The sequence below is a fragment of the Festucalex cinctus genome, chromosome 13, assembly GCF_051991245.1.
Source record: "Festucalex cinctus isolate MCC-2025b chromosome 13, RoL_Fcin_1.0, whole genome shotgun sequence".
Lineage (NCBI taxonomy): Eukaryota > Metazoa > Chordata > Actinopteri > Syngnathiformes > Syngnathidae > Festucalex > Festucalex cinctus.
Genome location: NC_135423.1, coordinates 10,966,481 through 10,984,676, shown reverse-complemented (window position 1 = coordinate 10,984,676; position 18,196 = coordinate 10,966,481). Strand labels below are relative to the sequence as shown.

At 39.8% G+C, this 18,196-nt stretch overlaps 1 protein-coding gene and 2 long non-coding RNA genes across 4 annotated transcripts in view; 1 reads left to right on the top strand and 2 right to left on the bottom strand.

Annotated features, from left to right (window-relative positions):
* prkd2 (protein kinase D2) overlaps positions 1 to 14,672 on the bottom strand; it is a 28,844-nt gene extending 14,172 nt beyond the window's left edge. Inside the window, exon 1 of one of the 2 annotated variants that reach the window (XM_077541616.1) lies at positions 13,591 to 14,672. In XM_077541616.1, coding sequence (XP_077397742.1) covers positions 13,591 to 13,914 — 324 coding nt within the window. In that variant the 5' untranslated portion in view covers positions 13,915 to 14,672. The remainder of the gene's footprint in view (positions 1 to 13,590) is intronic. The other variant, XM_077541615.1, reaches the window with a different exon arrangement.
* Positions 14,673 to 14,849: 177 nt separating this feature from the next.
* Positions 14,850 to 16,188, top strand: LOC144033697 (uncharacterized). Its single transcript, XR_013288042.1, has 3 exons — positions 14,850 to 15,263; positions 15,633 to 15,719; positions 15,801 to 16,188. It is a non-coding gene; the product is annotated as an uncharacterized LOC144033697 (long non-coding RNA).
* Positions 16,189 to 16,488: 300 nt separating this feature from the next.
* LOC144033578 (uncharacterized) lies at positions 16,489 to 17,885 on the bottom strand. The gene is made up of 3 exons (XR_013288011.1): positions 17,585 to 17,885; positions 16,911 to 17,141; positions 16,489 to 16,637 (listed from the first exon to the last, which is right to left on the bottom strand). It is a non-coding gene; the product is annotated as an uncharacterized LOC144033578 (long non-coding RNA).
* Positions 17,886 to 18,196: the final 311 nt, after the last annotated feature.

Genomic DNA, 18,196 nt, shown 5'->3' with positions numbered 1-18,196 from the left:
TATGAAAAAATGTAATCCTTCACACTAACAAAAACAAAAGCCAACGAAAAAAAATGACATGACGTTCACTATATCCCCAGGTGGTATTTACAGTTTATCATAGCAGAAAATGGCTCTCAAGACCAAACTGAAAGTAAAATGGTAAATGGCACTTCATTTATAGAGCGCTTTTCCACCTTACAAAGCATCATGTTGCACTTGAAGTGATGTTCAATCAGTGACATTAAGAAACAATAGATTACGGTAGGTAGTTGTTATGATGTAATGTGACCAAGAAGAACAGCATAGGCAGCGGTGAGGAATACAATGACTGGTATATCCTGCTGAGGAAGCCACGTGCTTCTGCTTTTTCATCCTCCCCGTCACTCCCCCCTCCTTCAGCTCAGTGAGTCGCCATCAAGCCGCACAAACAGGAGGCGTGCACGTTCACACGATATCAGATGTACAACCGCACATTACAGAAAATGAACTGTAATACAACATCACTGTTCAAAACAAGAAACAAAATATTAGGGTCAATATCACTATGCAGTCCCATCTAGTCAGAATGACGCCGTCATCATAAACCCACAGTGTCCCACACACTGTTCTGCCAATTACTGTGTAACGTGGTTAATTTTTCTTGAACTATTACCTCGCTATATTAAAACTTTAACATAGTGAAATTGTGCATCGGGCAAGCTCACAGAATGCTTTACAAGACCTCACTGCAACAACTGTCCTGTTTTTTTGTTTTTTGTTTTTTTGCAAAATTTACTTCTGGTAAAAAACAGCCTCAATAAGTAGTGCGAAGAGAACGAGAAGAGAAAAAGAATGCAGCAACAAATTGAAAGTAATAAGACTCCAAATATGTATGTCCTCCCGTTTATCAAAGTTGGTATTGTATGCTTAACAGTGGTTGTGTTACACATTCACCATTTAAAGTTAAGACTGAAGATGTCATCGTTTACACATATGAACATCACATTTGTATGCTACTGTACAAGAACAATGTGAAAATGTCAGTCAAAACATGTTTTCTAGAAGAGGAAAGTTTGAATTGAACAGTGTTCAACCTTGGTATTTTAACATACTGTCATGTCTTTGGGAAACATCAAGCTGTTCATATAGTTGTGTTTGAAAGGTTACATGTATGCAAACTTATGAGCACACTGTATGGTGAGACAAAGGCTTTACGTCCATAAAATCCAAAATACTGTGGCACTTGTTTTGATATTTTGAGAGGTTGAAGTTGACATGAATTGAGATGTGCATGTGAATTTTGGTGACGATTCATAAAATTTTTAAACATTTGCAGTTGCATTCCCATGTTTTTGTAAATTATAAACCTCGACCTTCAATTTTTATCATCGTTATTTCAATTACAATCTCAATAGAAATGTATTTGTACTTTCTAATAGGGCTTGAACCAGTTAGTTGACTAGTCGATAAGGCAAGGCAAGTTTATTTGTATAGCACATTTCATACACAAGGCAACTCAATGTGCTTTACACGAGGAAAGACAACACATAAGCATCAAAAAACAATAGTTAACATTCAGAGGAAAAAAATAAATAAATAAAAATAGGTTACAAAATTTATTTTAAAAAAAACAAAAAAACAACAAAAAAACAACAACAAAAAAATAAATAAGTTAAGTGTTGGGGAACACTGTGCTATACTGAAAAAATTATCAATGTCATTGAATAATTGACTTCGACTCGACTTTCATCACATACTTGATTATAAACAAATTTTTAGTCGTTCAACTTATACTGTACCTTCTCACAAATTGTCAGACTTCATAGTCTGACGATAGTCTAAGATAATGTGCTTCATTGAGGGAAGTTGAGGGTTGTGGTTCACACTGACAGACTCTTAGATACATGCAAAACCTTCACATTTTGCAGTAGATCGGTGCTACATGACTGACTGAGGGAAAGGTGCGACGTCGCAGGACGCCAATGGGTATGTATCTGTATTTGGACACTGCAGTGTATCCCAGAGATGCTGCAATGCTGCAGAATCTGTTGGCTGAAGCTCATCAAGACAAACTTTTTGGCCCTACATGGTGTTACAAGGCGATGAGTTTCTGCATTTCGAGGTGACTCCAGCAACTGAAAACTGATCCAAGTCACTTTATAGGCAAGAAGGAAACACACTGCATCCCTTCAACTGACACACATTGTTTAAACAGCCATGTATGTCGGTGTAAGCAAGCCAACCTGCTTACAGTTAGTGTGTGTTCATATTGAATCAGGATCATGCTTCCTTAATTGTCAGGCTAAACTTCCCCTTGTTAACATGTCAGGCACAGGACTCGATAGAAGAAAAGCCCCATCTCTATGGAAGTCCTCAGTGACGTTTCCGTAGCAACATGCACGTGAAGACGTCAAAGACCTGCTGCCCTCATTAGATTCTCACAGCAACCTGGTGCAACGCAGGAATGTTTTTTTTTCCTTTCCAGCAATGAAACAAACCCAGATTGCTATTTTTAGGCGCAATGAGGTCACGCGATGACGATAATATGGAGCAGACAACGTAAATGCTCGTCATTCCTCTAATAGTGTTCCCTCCCACTGTCCTCGATTGGAGTATTTACAGTGGACGGTGCTGGACTTAAGAACACAAAGTCAATGCATGATTTGTTGTCTTTCCAAAACATGAAATCACAGACGTGACCGTCAAAGACTTATGACATCACCTCCCTGTTGGGCTTAGTAGGCCTAAAATGGAATGCGGGTAAACAAACAAATGAAAAGTGTGCGTTTCCAAGGGCCATTCATTGAATCTACTCCTGTGCTGTCAGAGAACCAGATGTCAATCACCGCCAGTCATCTGTGCAGTCAGTTCGGATGATACTTTGAATGTCAAAAGCAAAATGATCTTCATGGCTTCATTCAACCTCTGTTGGGCTATGACAATGGAGTTCCAAGATAAATAGTACATAATAGTATATATTCATCATTATCTGAATCTTTAAACCAATCCATGATGTTATAAGTGGGATGGAGTGAAAAACAATAGTGTTTTTGTTTATCAAGGGTGTTGCAAATTACACTCAATCTAACAAAATTGTAAACAACATTTTTATTTATTTCTTTTCTTTACGTACCAATATGTACGTTGATTATTGTGGTTTGTGCATTGGTCACCAAATTATTAGGAATACCACACAGAGCGCAGCTGTACGACCTTGCAAAAATGTTCATGTGCTTGCCTTGCAGTGTGCAGAGCAGTGTTGAGAGTTCACTCAAAAGCATGGCCCTCATTAGAATTGGTATGCGTGCACTCTCTTTTTCCACTCAAAGATGCCAGAGGGACCAAAACAACAAATGGCCTGAGATGTCCTGTGAGTTACAGAAAAATGTGTTTGTTCTTTGGGAGCAAGCTCAGCCAAGCAGAGATAACATCTCAAGCCGTGGAAACTCCAGTGTTACATTGTTCTGTCATTTTGACTCAACATGCTTTTTTTACTTGTACTTTTGGTGGTGATATGATCTATTCTTAATGTAGTAAAAAAAAATTTTTTTTGACAAGTTTAACATGGAAAAGATATATACAATAAAATATATACAGTATAGTACACTGTACAAAACACTTTATAAGTTGGCAACTTAGCAAACAAGGTACACTAGCTTTATTTAATTAGGGTTGTGATGCATCTAATTTAAGAAGCGGTATTGTGCACTGCATTTATTGTATTCAACTTCTGTGGAAGGTTATACAGTACCTGTATTTGATTTTGGATGGTTGTTTTTAACTCGTTTGCTCCAACAAAAACATATAAATACATTCTATTTTAAATATTTTAAGTGTGTGGATGGTTGTTCGTCTCTGTGTGCCCTGCGATTGGCTGGCAACCAGTCCAGGGTGTCCCCCGCCTACTGCCCAGAGTCAGCTGAGATAGGCGCCAGCACCCCCCGCGACCCTTGTGAGGAATAAGCGGTCAAGAAAATGGATGAATGGATATTTTAAGTGTCCTAAAGACGTCTGTATATGTTTTTTGTCTTCTTTTTTTTATGCTACAGTATACAGAAGGCTTGGATGCAGCCTCTCAACTGCAGTGACTGGGTGAAAAAAAAAATGGTAGTAAATACAAAAACAGCCAGCAGGTGATAGCTGAGTATGAGATCAACCAGGGCCATGTTGAAAACAAGCCGTTTCCCCCACAATTCTAAACAGATTTGTAAATAATGATGAAAATTAGCTATATTCTAATGCTAATTTCTGTGAAATGGAAACAGATACAAATATACTTAATTTTTCCTGATGAAAGAAGAGACTCTACACTTTCTTTTGGTAGGTTCCATGTTTTTATAGCAAAAGAACACAATATTCTGTGCGCCTTGCAAAATCAGACAAAATCCACTAAAACAGCCGGGAGTGAAGGGGGTTGCTTTAGTGAAAATGGCTGGGAGTGAACATTTTCCAAACCGCTTGTTCAAAACTAAATAAAAGAAACTATAATGAAAATTCCCAAACTTTAATAACACTTTTCCACACCAGCTTTGAGCTGCAGCTAGCTAGAGCGGTTAAACAAGGTGGGCGGCCAGTCAGCCACTCCTCTTATACACTCATCCTCACCTCCATGGCGGTGAATGAGCTCCACTTCTGACAAGTTTGTCAACGGTGGACAAATAATTATGTATGCATCAAGTGTGATGGACAGGACAGAAGAAGAAAATGATGAGGATTGGAGAGGAGAAGCCAAGCGGATCGCTAAGCTAATTTGAACTTAGCAGTAGCAAAACAGCAGAAGAATAAAGTGTTTAGGTGGTGCAGTTCACTTTTAGTACACGTCTGATTGGAACTGGGGCCAATAAAGTTAAGTATCTTAATATATACATAACACAATAAATGTTCTGAAAATGACATTATAGCTTTGTTTTTGTTTTGTTGTTGTTGTTTTTTTTTGTTCCTTTGCTGAAACATAAATTTAGCTTTCCTATTGGCCCATATAACCCATTCAGAAATATTTCCATGATAGTTTTTGCAGTTAATTTTATTCTGTGATAAGAATTTTGGGAAATGTCACTCAGCCCGGATATGTGGAGTGTCATGAAAGCACCAAATCTAAAATGGTACTTCAGAGGCTATGAAAGTATGAATGTAATTTGATTTTGTAACTGCGGCGAAGGCATAGCTTTGCAAAAGGCAAATAGACATGGTGTACTTATTTTGTTCTACTTTCATTTCGAGACTCATTTGTTGGCCACACCCAAATTCTGCCACACCTTTAAAGGTTGCTTGAAAGTAGGTTTCATGTTAATGTTAAGGCTGGGTTGTGACTGTTCATGTGTAGGATAAAATGGAAAAAAAACAAAAAAAACACGCACCTGACTGGCTTTACCTATGCAAGCACATGTACACACACAAGCCTTACATTGAACTTGAAGCATCAAGGAGGACTGTAAAGGTAGCATAAGAGGCGTTTACCAGGCAGGAAAAAGGAGTAAAATAAAGAAAATACACAGTGCTGTTTTGAATGTCACTTGTCCTCCTCTCCAGCTTTTGGCTTGGTTGTATGTAGGTAAGCTGATAGCAAACTTGGATTCAAGCCACCGTGTTTGCCTACGAGCAACTGATAAGATTCATGACAAGCCATTATAGATAGTTAAAATTCATGTTACGTATGTTTTAAAAGCTAAATTGTCTCATTAGGCAAAACATGCAATAACCATTCAACATGTTTTTTCTATCCAACATTAAGAACAGCTTAGGTGCCTGTTGTCCATGCACATAAAGATGGCGAGATGTTTTGGTGGGGCATAAATAATTTAATAGTCTAATTTGCCGTGTTTCATGGGGCAAGCGGTGCATTTGATCATTGTGCGTGACTGTGAATGAATGACAGTATGACAATGCAGTCATTGTTGTCAAATAGTCAGCCTCTGAACATGGCATCGGGAGAATCCCAGGATGGAAACACCCCGCATGTAATGGAGCACCGTAGATAACCCCATGATGACTTAAACACAAAAGCGCATGCAAATGCTTTTGACTGCCGAGGCTCACGTGTCTCTGTTACTTGTAATTCCTCAGAAATTCCCCAAAGTTATCATCAACAGAAGCCACACATGAACAAGCTACAGATGTTTGCATAATCTCTGATACACATATACACGCAAAAACACCAAGCTGCATACCGAGGGCCACAATAGACACACATAGTTCAAGTGTGAGTCATCCCATCCTTCGCCTTTCATGGATGCTTTATCTCCTCTATGTTAAACTATTGTTTCTTTCCCTGTGGCGTGGCTTTGGATCTTAACTGGGAGTAAACAACAGTGGCAAACCTTGTGGGCCATAGATGATATCCTGTCATATGACTAATGACTGTTTACATGAGTCACTTGTTGCCTCAAAAGGAACACAAATCAGTGTCCTCTTGAACTTGGATCAAAATCCTAAAGAGGGTGTTATACTTGCTAAGTAACACAGGTCTCAATTACAAAAACAGTTTTAAGAAAGGTTTTGTCTACTTATGACACAAAACGGATGCAACGACCATTGCCAAGGCATCCATCCACTTGAAATTTGATTTCCATTTCAATTATTCATTGATGTATTAAATCATATGAATGCTAATGATCCTTTTGCCTTTGTCTTCATGCCACGGAACAAAAAAGTTCTCCTTTATGTTCTCCAAATAGTTTTATCTATCTTTGACTCCCTGCCCAGTTGGTCAGATACCAAATGTTGCTCAGCTCCGTTCAAAATTGGTAAAAGCATAATCCACCATCCTACTCCACGTCCCACCCCTTTACTCAGAGCAGGCTTTGGAATGCAGACCAGTCTGTGAAGTTGAATGGACCCTCAGACTGCATGAATGACAACATTCTTGCATGCTCTGGTCTCATTTAGTTGCCCTTTTTAAAGTATTTGTCAAAGGAAACATACTTCGTGAAAATCTCAATTTCTTATTTTGCTGTGCATCAAACTGAAAGTCAAGGAGGAAGTTATAGGTAGAATTAGGCTGAATAATGGCTGTCAGTCAAGAATAGAGCAAAAATCTTTAATTAAAAGGGTGGAGAAAGTTTTGATCATGTAGGAGGAAGCAAAAGGGAGAACATAAGAAAAACACACAATGGTGGGTGTGTAAATTGGTGCAAGACAGGAGGAAGAATTTCTGGGTGAGGCGCAAAACTGGTTAGCACCAGACTGAAAATGTGGTTATCTGGCTGCATCACCCAACACTCACAAGAGCTGTAACAACCTCCGGCCTAAAAGTAACACTTTAGGATACAAACAAGGAAAATCTCCATGGATCATGTCATCTGACCTTCTCAACTACTGTTGCGCATCCTTGCTTGCGGTCTCCAGGCAGCCGTGTGTGCTTTGAATAATCAAATGTGCTAGAGCTGACTGAACCTCCTCTGCGGGACAACACAAATAGCAGGGGAACAACGGGCAACGGTCACGGTGCAAAGTTGTTTCGCTAACATGCAAATCAAGTGGGACGATCAAGCACATGCACACAGTATGTGAAATGGTTACCTCAATCCCAATTCAGGATTATGACAGGGGCTGAAGCATATTCATAAGCCAAAGTGTTGACTACACCCTGAATTGGTTGCCAGTCAATCATAGGGACATTGTAAAGACCACGGTCAATATGTATTGATCCCACACCAGGTTAATAAAAGCCACAACCAATGGCAGCGGTAAAGACGACTGTACGTAAGTGACAAGAAGTTGCCAATTCCATAAGCAATTGTGTTTTTGTACTAAGAGATGCCAAGCAAATAAATGGATGACAATAAGACTGGCTAATACGTCAAAGGATGTCGAAGCAATTTCCACATATCAAGCAAGAATATAGGCAATCTTGTCCCCAAACTTTTTGGCTCACCTTTTGACAACCGAGTGCTGGAGTCCATGTGCCAAAGCAGTTTTGGTTGTGACATATTACATGTGCGACTCAAGTAGCATCAAACCTGAACCTTAAATACGACTTCTGTTTTTTGTTGTTGTTGTTGTTTCTTTTTGTCTAAAAGATATCTTGGAAGCTTCTTCTGTCTTATTATTTGACCTGTTCTGTCATTTTGAACATGCTCTCCAAACATGTTTGTTTTTGTACTCATTTTTGCTAGCTTGAGTTCTTACTGTTTTCCATGAGCACTGTGACAGAGGGAAGGAAGCCACAGTGCCCGAAGAAATGCGGCGATGAGCATGTAAACTCCTTGACCAGACATTCAAGACATATTAACCACTACATACTAGTAGATTCTGTAGAGTAAATTTACTCTAAAAGAGAGTCGAATTGGTCCCACTCTAAACAGAATAAAATTTATATTTGGAATAGAGTAAAATATTGTTGTTTGTATGGACTAGATAATTTGCCTATACCATGGGGAAAAAATATTCAAGATTTTTCACTCAGAAATTCAAAGTAAATATTGCAAGGAGAGATTTTTTTTTTTTAATTACACAAGGGTTGAGGAACAAACTCACAACCTTTGGCTTGGGAGACTGACACTTGGATTAAAATATCCAACTGGCAATGCTAATGTACACCATTAAAAAAAGTTTCTATTCATTGGTTTTAGTAGTAAAATACACTTAGCATTCGCACAAATCCACAGGACAATGGCTATCTGTGTAAATGGGACTCACATAAGCATCTGAGGACACTTCAAGGCATCAGTCTAGAATTCCCGCGACCGATTCAGTGGATCTAATTATTATCGGGTACCAGACTGAATACAAACTTAGTTTGTCATGCTGTTCCATGACCTCACTGTGTGTTTGTGTGGATTGCATGTGCAAAAGAGTGAGGTAAACAGGAGGTGGTGTGTGCGATCCCAATCCTGAGGCCAAACAGCTTCTCTTGGGAGGGGGATAAAACACACAAGCCTTCCAGAACGGAGGTGGAAACAATGGCCTGGGCAAGGGGCACAGCTGTGTTTGTGTGTATGTGTGTGTTTGCACTCTAACCGCCAGCACCAATTAAATTTGTATGACCTCCAATCAACATGCATAAAGACAGGCTGGCAATGGAAGAATGGAAAGAGACACGCCTTTGGGTAAACCCAGCTATAGAGGAAACTAAATAAAACCTGTTTGTTACCTGAACTATGCAACATAATACGTGTATAACTACTGCCACGGCAGGTCGTCCCCGAAAAGAAAAATTAGGGCAGTGGAAAATTTTGTTAATTTTTTATATTTCATTATTTTTATCATTGTTGGTAATTATTAACATGATCAGTGTCTTCCCATAGATAACATTTATTGTTAATAATGAGCAAAAAACTGGCCCTATACATTAATCAGTATCCATAAAGTAGATCTCAGTTTCAAAAAGGTTGGTGTTGCTGTAGAATATTAGACTATTGTGTAAAAAAATAAATAAAATAATCATATTATTAATATCATAATTGTAATAATAATAATAATAATAATAATAATAATAATAATAATAATAATAATAAATAAATTAGAATAAAATTGTCAAATTGTTCTAATTATACTTGTATGGCATTTTCTTATATTTAATTAAGGTATATAAAACTTATTTTCCATCGTCACTCAATTCATCTACTGATGAAACATTTTAGTATCATTCTCAAAATAAAGACACTACAACAATAGTTTTCAGGTTGAGAGGCGACGCCTCTACCACCTGAGCACAACATCTGAGCTGTGTTTGGGAAAGAAGATGAAAAAAATGGAGTGCGACGAGAAAGAGGATGCACAGCCTGAGAGAAAAGTGACCAGGCACAAGGAAGAAGGAGTAGTGGACTAGGAGAGGAAGTACCGGTATGTGATCTAAAGAGGAGGAAGAGAGGGGGAGTAGGAAGTATTTCCCCTCAGTGCTCAAGTCAAGCTTTGGGGCATTGTACTGAGAGTGAAATACACTATATAATATATATTTTTTAAATGCAACGATTCAATTCGGTTTGATTTGATGCACTTGCATCTTTTAAATCAAACCTGATTTTCCCATTTAAACCGGTTTTTGCTACACCCCTAAAAGGCATCATTAAGGCCTGCCCAAAACGAAAGCTGCAGCATGATTTAATGGAAATACGCGCTGGGATTCCAAGCTACAGTAAAAGTTGTAAAATTGGCTGGAAAGTGGGCATTTGCTGTTGGGGTCATGTTTGGAAAGTGAAGTTAAGTGTTGGAAACCAGGGTGCACCATGAGACGGGAAGTGAATGGAAAAACGTGCCAATGGAATACAGTACAAGGAGGAGAGAGCTTGTGAATAAACAGAGACGGTGACTCACCCTTTCTGGGATGGGAGAGATGACCGTGGGCGACAGTGGGGGAGCAGGGGTGCACACTGCACCACACAAGTTCTCTAAAAACACACTAATGTAGGCATTCATGCGTGCACATGGACACTCGGGCAGGCTAGCTCATGTGGTGCCCGGTCCGGGACAAGTCGCCTATTGTCCACATCCCTCACCTAAATCCTCCTCTTCTAGCAGAGCTGTAGTTTTGTATTTAGGGGATTTTAGTATTTCTAGCCGAGTGTGGGTGTGTGGCTCATGTGGTAAGGCTTGAAAATAAACATGCTGAGGGGTCTTTTTTTTTGTGTGTAATCGTTCTCACTCCAAAATAATCTTTGTGCACCACACTCAGCAGCACGGTTACTTTTACTACACATGGCCACGCTGATGTTAAAGTAGAAGCTAAACTCAGTTTGGACTACGGTATCAATAACATCTGTTTGCGAACTGTTTATCGCTGGGTATAAGAGAAAACTGGAGGGAAAAAGTCCAAACACAAGGAAGCACTATCACGATAATATTTCATATTTACAGGGAAAGTAACCATATTTGGTAACCTAAAAAAAAGTTATAAATATAATTGTGGTTAGCTCATCTGGATGGATGGATGGATGGATGGATGGATGGATGGATGGATGGATATGGGACTTAATCAGGCCCAATATGTGTCCTCGAGCAAGAGATTTTAGTATGACCACGTATGAAAAGTAATGCAGTGATGAAAATATTGTCACCTGTGAGATCTTCGTTGTGTTGTTGTTAATGAGGGTAATAAAAATTATATTATATATTATAGCTACAACCTAACTTCTGGTTTGCACATGCTCAGAGCGTTGAGCAGAGCAACAGTGAGCCGAATGTCGATAAGAAAGTCTGATTACATACATACAGTAGAACGTTTGTCTAATTTCTCCCACAAAATGCTCATGAGAGCCAACAAAGACATGAAAAAAAGATTATCCTCCTTGCAGATTTGCAACTGTGAAGAAATTTACACAAAGCTGATCAGTGTAGGCTTTGGAAATGTGTCAACTCAATATAATTGCTGAGCAGCCTAATTGGCGGTTCCAAAGTTCATGCTCCAAACACTTCAGCTTAAGAAGACTTCAGCACTGGTATGCCTTCTATTTTCTTTTTCTCACTTGGTGAAATAGTGAAGATAAAGTATTTATAGTGTATATGAACGCCATATTTCCCGAGGATGTAAACAATCTCATGTGTCTGCAGATTGTTTATCACTTTTTAATGAAACTCTTTTCAAAGCTGCCGTATAAATCTGGCAAGATTGTGTATTGCTGCTGCTAAAATTGACATTAATTTCTTTACACTTAGAGTACCAAAAGGGGTTCAATAGGAGGACTGGTTCATGATTTAAAAGTCATTAGCTGCCACACCCAAAAGCCAATTCATCTGCATAATGGGTTACGATACCAAAGTTGTACCAAAAAAAATAAACTGAAGATGATCCGTTTTGATTGACACTGTCAGGGATGTTGTTGTTTATTATTGTGGTTGTCATTTGAACTGGTGTAGAACCGCACTGCCTCATACTGACAGCTGTTAAGTCATATCTTGCACCTCTCATGCAGCTCAAACAGGTAACTTAACTTGCATTGAATTTTATTAGGTAGTGCAGTTTTACTTCATGATAAATCAGGGGAGAGTATTGCTCATTTCAGAATGTGTGAGGCATCGGAAACGTTCCAGGACTGGCGTCACAAAAGTTGGTGGCAGGACAACATGGCAACTCACGACGCCATGAGCAGCCGACCCGACAGCTCCTAGCCGAGAAGAACATCACGAGGATGGAACAAGCGCCCTACTCAGTGCTTACTGTTTGATTCTTTCCCAAACTCAAGGAGGTCATCAAAAAGTCCCATTTTGAAGGTATGGACAGCATCTAGATGGCTTTAAAAACAAAAACAAAAACAAAAAAAACTGCCTTGCAAAGTAATCCCATAGGAATAATGACAGGAGTGCATAACAGTGTGGCAGAGTAGGCTAGGAAAACGCATTAAGACTCCAAGAGGAAAACTTCCAAAGGGAAAACATGCAGCTCAAGGCACCATTGTACAAGTTTAATATGTTTTATGACCACCCTTGTAGGTGGTTGAGGGATGAAATAAAACACCTAAATCTCAAACCATCATTCCTCATTGAAATGAATGAAAATGCCGTTAATCTGTTACAGCCTGCCGCAAATTATTAACACAATTTTTGCAATGCCCTATGGCCCAAAGTAAGTATGGCACTGTGTAGGGACACCACAACCCAAACTTACATACAGTGACCCAGTGGGGATAGTACAAATTTAAGAAATGCTGTAAATATACAATAAAACTAAAATTAACTATTTCTACGCTGCCGTAATTAGTTGTTCCTGTCAGAGGATAAATAATATACGTGTGCTTGTTGTATTATCTGGCTACATTTGTTACTCCATTTGTGTTCACAGATCTGCTGTTTAAGGGTTATCAAACAACAACAACAACAACAACAACAATTATATTTCTTACCCCGTCTAGGGCATTTTATATTTTTCATTAGCATTTAGCTAAAGGCCTTTGCTAAGGCAAATGTGGCTGTTTAAAATGTGCAACATGTAATTCTCTTTGTTTTACAGTATATTTCACGGCATCACTATAGAATTGTATATTAAATTATTACAAATATTTCTTTTCATTTCAGACACCATTCTTGGTACTTTTTTGACACACAAAACCTGAAAAGTTGAAGTTGGGAACAATAGAACACATTAAAAGTTAAAAGTCCCCAGTAAAGTGGCTGGACATTTGTGAGACTCCCGTCTTGGAACTTTTCTGAACACCTTGGCATCTTTTAACCTATCTAGAAGACAGATATTTGGTTATAATTATTTTAATGTAATGATTTTAGATGATTGTATTGTGATTTTTTTGCAAGGTCTTGTTTTTTTCAATTTCTGTAATCATTTTAATGTTTTGTGCAAAGCACTCTGAATTGCCGTACATGAAATGCGCTCTCCAAATAAACTTGCCTAAAAAATCTGAAAAGCTGACATTTCGGAAGACTAGAACACATCAAAACTCCAGAGTAACATGGCTAGACACTTTACATTACAGCATCAATGGGTTGCAATGCTTGTTTTTGGTATACAATAAAAGCTTTCTCAGTCCTCACCCTTGCCGGACGGGGAACAACAAAGTCTAATTGGGCTCAGTTTAATGGTAATTACATAATTAGTCAAAAATTATCAAAGTTTCCCAGCGTCTGGTGCCAATTTCTTGCTCGAATGTGACGAAACATTCTAGCAACAACGACACACAAAAAATATAAAGACACAACTGCAAAAGGTTTGTCCTGCACGGGTGCATGCGCGTGCGTACTTACCTTGGTGTCAACAATGGAGCAGGCCATTTGTTTTACGTAGGCCAGGTCTGCACTCTGTGGCATCAACACCGACTCTCGCGTCAGGCCAATCTGGATGCTGAAGGACACCCCTGAAGGAGTCGGGGGCGCCGAGGGCATCACGGCACCCCCCGAGGCCCCCTGCCCCTGGGTCAAGTCCATCACGTTGAAGCCACCCTGGGGGGACACGGACCCCACTGGGACGACTGGGGTCACCGCGGCCGAACCGTGCAACGAGGAGGCCCCCGGAGGAAAGAAGATCTGGCCCAGGGGTCCCGAGGGCATGCAGGGGCTGGCGTTGGCCATCCTCGCAACCTCCCGACCTGTGTGATTATGAAGCTCTCAACGATCTCAGGAAAAGTCACGCACATTCACAGGCTCACCCACGCCGGGACACTGAGCATAGTCCCAGGAAGGGAATCCCACTCTGCAGAAGTTTTTTCTGCCCTTCCTTCACGGTGTCTTGAAGCGCGAGAAACACACACCCTCACCCAGGGAGGGAAAACTAGCCTCCTCTTCCTCCTCCTTTTTCTTCTCCTTCCCTTCCTTCTTTGCTGCCACTTTTTCCTCCTTGTGCTCCGCTGAGTAGAAAGTCCACACAGCAAACCAAAAGAAACAGAAAGAAAGTTTCTGCGGAGTTACAAAATGGCCTCCCCTCGCACAGGAAATGATGAGAATAAAAACGAGCCACTGACTGTGCTCATTTTACGAGTCAGTTTCAGCCTCACTATTTTTTTTTTTTTTTAAGAGAAAAGAATTGAGTGAGTGACGGCTCCTCCCTCGCCTCCAAACAGGAAGTGCAATGATTGACATGCCCTCCAGCCAATAGGCTTTCTTCAAGGGCGGGGCTATCTTGACTCCTTGCTCCACCTCCTCTTCCCTTTTCCTTCCTGACTTGCTTAGAATGATCGTCTTTCATAGCCTTGGGGGGGAACTCCACGCTGTAAATAAAGAGAAGAAAAGAGAAAAGAGACAAAAAAAAAAAAAAAAACTCCACGCTGGAAAAATACGCATACACAGACCCCCCCTTCCTTCTCCTTACGTCCCTCCGTGGAAATGCATTTCCTCTCTTGTTTAGCCCCCACCTTCTTTGACACACTTCAGCCAGCACTTTCTCAAGACACACCTATGCCCAAGCAACAAAACAGCACCACACCTACTCAACTACACACTTGTTTCTGCGGTGCAACAGAATGGATTGAGGGTGGTGCCCCAAACATTAGAGAAACCTGACATTCAATAGGTCGCTTGCACATCGTAATGCATCATGGGAGTTTTTCCTTCGGGCGCCATATTGGGTGTCCGCCGGTTCACAAGGTACACTCGCGAGTTACACGGTAGAGCTTATCAACCTGATGTAATTTTCGCAGTATTTTCACGATTTACCGGAAGATCAAAAACAACGATACAGGCAGAAGGTGTCTCTGTGTGGCGGGATTGATCCTAATTACGTCCTGACCAAGGGTGATTTTTTTTTTGACGGAGAAAGCTTGCTGGCCAAATGTGACATCTCTGGACATCTTTCCCTACCTCGTGTTGACAACATGCTCCATAACACGCCAACAAATCCCTGGAGGCTTACAATTATTTTGTAAGCGGGTGGATACAGAGTGTAAACTTTAACATCGCATCAGAAGAAACGGTTGCTGTTGCACGTAAGTAAACCACATGGTGTTGGTAATTCTGCACACAAAAATGTTGATTTGTTCTCAGGCTTCCTGTTATCATTGTGTTTACATGCACAGCTAGGTTTACCTGATGTGGTTTTTCTAACAATTTTATAACAGGCAAATATGGCAGAGCGTATAAGAATAAAAAGTAACTATGCACAGCCTCCCCGTGGCTTAATTAAATTTAATGCTACCCTTTCACTAGTTACATGTTACTTAATCAACTTATTCTAAATGGTTAAGGTTAACCACTCTCAGAGGACGTATTTTTAGTTTCAGTTTCCAGTACAATAAATCGTGTTCATGGTAACTACTGAGCATACTGACAGCTTTTCTTATGATCTCACGGTTAAGGAGGCTGTCACAACACCCAATTTCTGTCTGGTGCCAGATGGCAACAATTCCCATCACTTGTCACGACAACACCAATAGTATTACCAGGTATGTATGGCTTTACTTTTTGTAGTTTCTTATTTAATTCTATGTTTCATATTGTCATTACAATGTTTGTAATATTTTCAGATTCAGGCACAGATGAGTTTAACTGGACGGACTTCTGCGACTTTGTGGTGTGGACAAAGTGTGATTGAGCGAATCCACCCAGATCGCTCGTTTTGGCCAGTTGGAAAAGCCAGAGTTTTTTTTTCCCAAAATCCCCTCCTTACCTGAACTGCTCGGGAGAGCATTTACTAGATCAGCAGTGGACTTCCAGTGTTCCTGCTCAGCCGCTGTCACCTACCACTTGCTCATGTACTTCAAAGATGCGGAATAAAGTAGTTTTTTGTGCTGCAGCAGATTGTAAAATCAAATGATATCACTTGAAGTGTGCCAATCTAGACTGCCAAAAGGACAGTGGTTTTGTGACAAGTGTGAAACAAGGATTATTTGGAAAACTGTAACAGTACTGGTACTTGTCTTACATTAAACAAATTTAAAAGAGAGCAACTTTTTCCTCTGTACATAGCATAATGAAAGTCATTGCGTACCCCATCAACATTACATCATACCGTCATCTCAGGATGGTAGGCACCTGTGCTAAAATAAACTACATTATTTAACAGTTCAATTTTTAACCCTGAAATTACTACATCTAATCATTATTCACTTCATTTTTTGTGCTTTTAGAAATAATAGAGATTTATGCCATTACTTTTAAGAGGGACCATATTGCACATTGAGTCAAATCCTGTCATTTGTATTATGTATAGCTTTGTAAACAAACCCAACAATAGAATTTGTATAAACGCTGCCTTTATTAGCGCCAAACAAACAGTCGCATGTTGTCCTCCTCCAATGCTTTGATGCTCGCCTTCGTTTCCATCATGTCATTGGCAATCAAGTCGGTGTGGCATGAGATCCCTAAAGAAAAAAATAAAGAAAAAATCACAAAAACATACGGTACCAGTAATAGGTTTAATATAGTAAAGTAGTATAGTTTTTTTGTCAGTGTAAAAGAAATGTACACATTTTGTTGCATTTTTTAATGTATGAACATTGCTACAGGCAAATACTTATTTCTATAAACACTTCCAAATGTCTCTAAAATATAAGGTGCGTGTACACACACAAACATAAACACATACATTCACTCATGCATACAATATATCATGTAATGAATTCTGAGTGGCATACCAGAGTCAATGATGTCAGCAGTACTTGAGGGTACAGGTTACTGGAGCCATCTGGCTGCATAACTGCAACAATCTCTGCCACTTCGAGTCGTCTTTTCTTTGCTTGTCTCTCCTGTGCACGTTCATATCTTGGCACCGACTGGGCTGAGACATAGATGTTGTAACTTGGGACCCAACTTTAATGTTGGAGCCCGGTCGGGATGATTGGACAGAAAAACGGGCGCAGGGCGACCTGTTAAAATAAACAAATATATAAACAAATAAAATATGGAAAGACTGGTTATTTTACCGCAGTAGGGTGGCCGTGAATAAGTTCTTTAGCATGATGTGTAGGCTACCGGGGGTCTGTTTTCTTGCATCACCCCCGGGGGTCTGTTTTCTTGCATCAGCCCCTTCTGTCTCTTTTTTTTTTTCCAAGTTTACATTTTGCCACCAAAAAATATGTTATCGGCATTAAAAGCCCAAGACTAATCAATCCAATTTCAGCAGTAAACACTTTGCACTGGCACTACTTGGGTGAAAATGTTCGATGTTAGCTTTCGGCTAACGTCCGCTAGCCAGCTTGTACTACCGAACTTGGTTGCTCATGAATCCAAAACATAAGCAACTTGCCCATATATGGGCGGTCGAAACGTTATTAATCCTCATGCATTAAATAAAGGTAAACAAGCTTACCGCTCACAAAGTGATCGCTGCACACACGAGCCCAAAGTAACGACTTCCCTCCGGAGTCCGCACTCCTCTGTCTCCAGGCCCTGGTTCCTAATTATTTTCGGAATTCGGAAAAAAGACCGACCATTTCCCCCCTTGGCTTTGTTCGAACAGCCAACGATGCAGCAACAATGTACCATTTTAAACGCAGAAAACAAACGTGATAGATACGTGTTAGACCGAATCGCTACGTAAATGGAGGCCACCCAGCATGGCGACTACGAGAAATCCGAGGCGGAAGTGACGACATGTGCAAGCGACCTATACAAAAGCTAAATATTGTGTAAGTACAAGTTACTCACACTAACTTTTGATTGACATTTGAGATTATTAATGTAAAAAACAAAAAGTAGCATATTCCGAATGGGTTATGGCGCAAAATAAAACATTTTACTGAACACGTCAAATATCAATTGTTCACAATGATTGTAAGCTAAACTATCTAATAAAATTGAGTTTGGATGAACAAAAAGTCAACTGCAAAAAAATAGATATCCAATGTTAAATATTTAATACGAAATATGTCAAATCTAATTATTTGCTAGGCCCCAAAGCCACTTTATACCTGGCAATTTT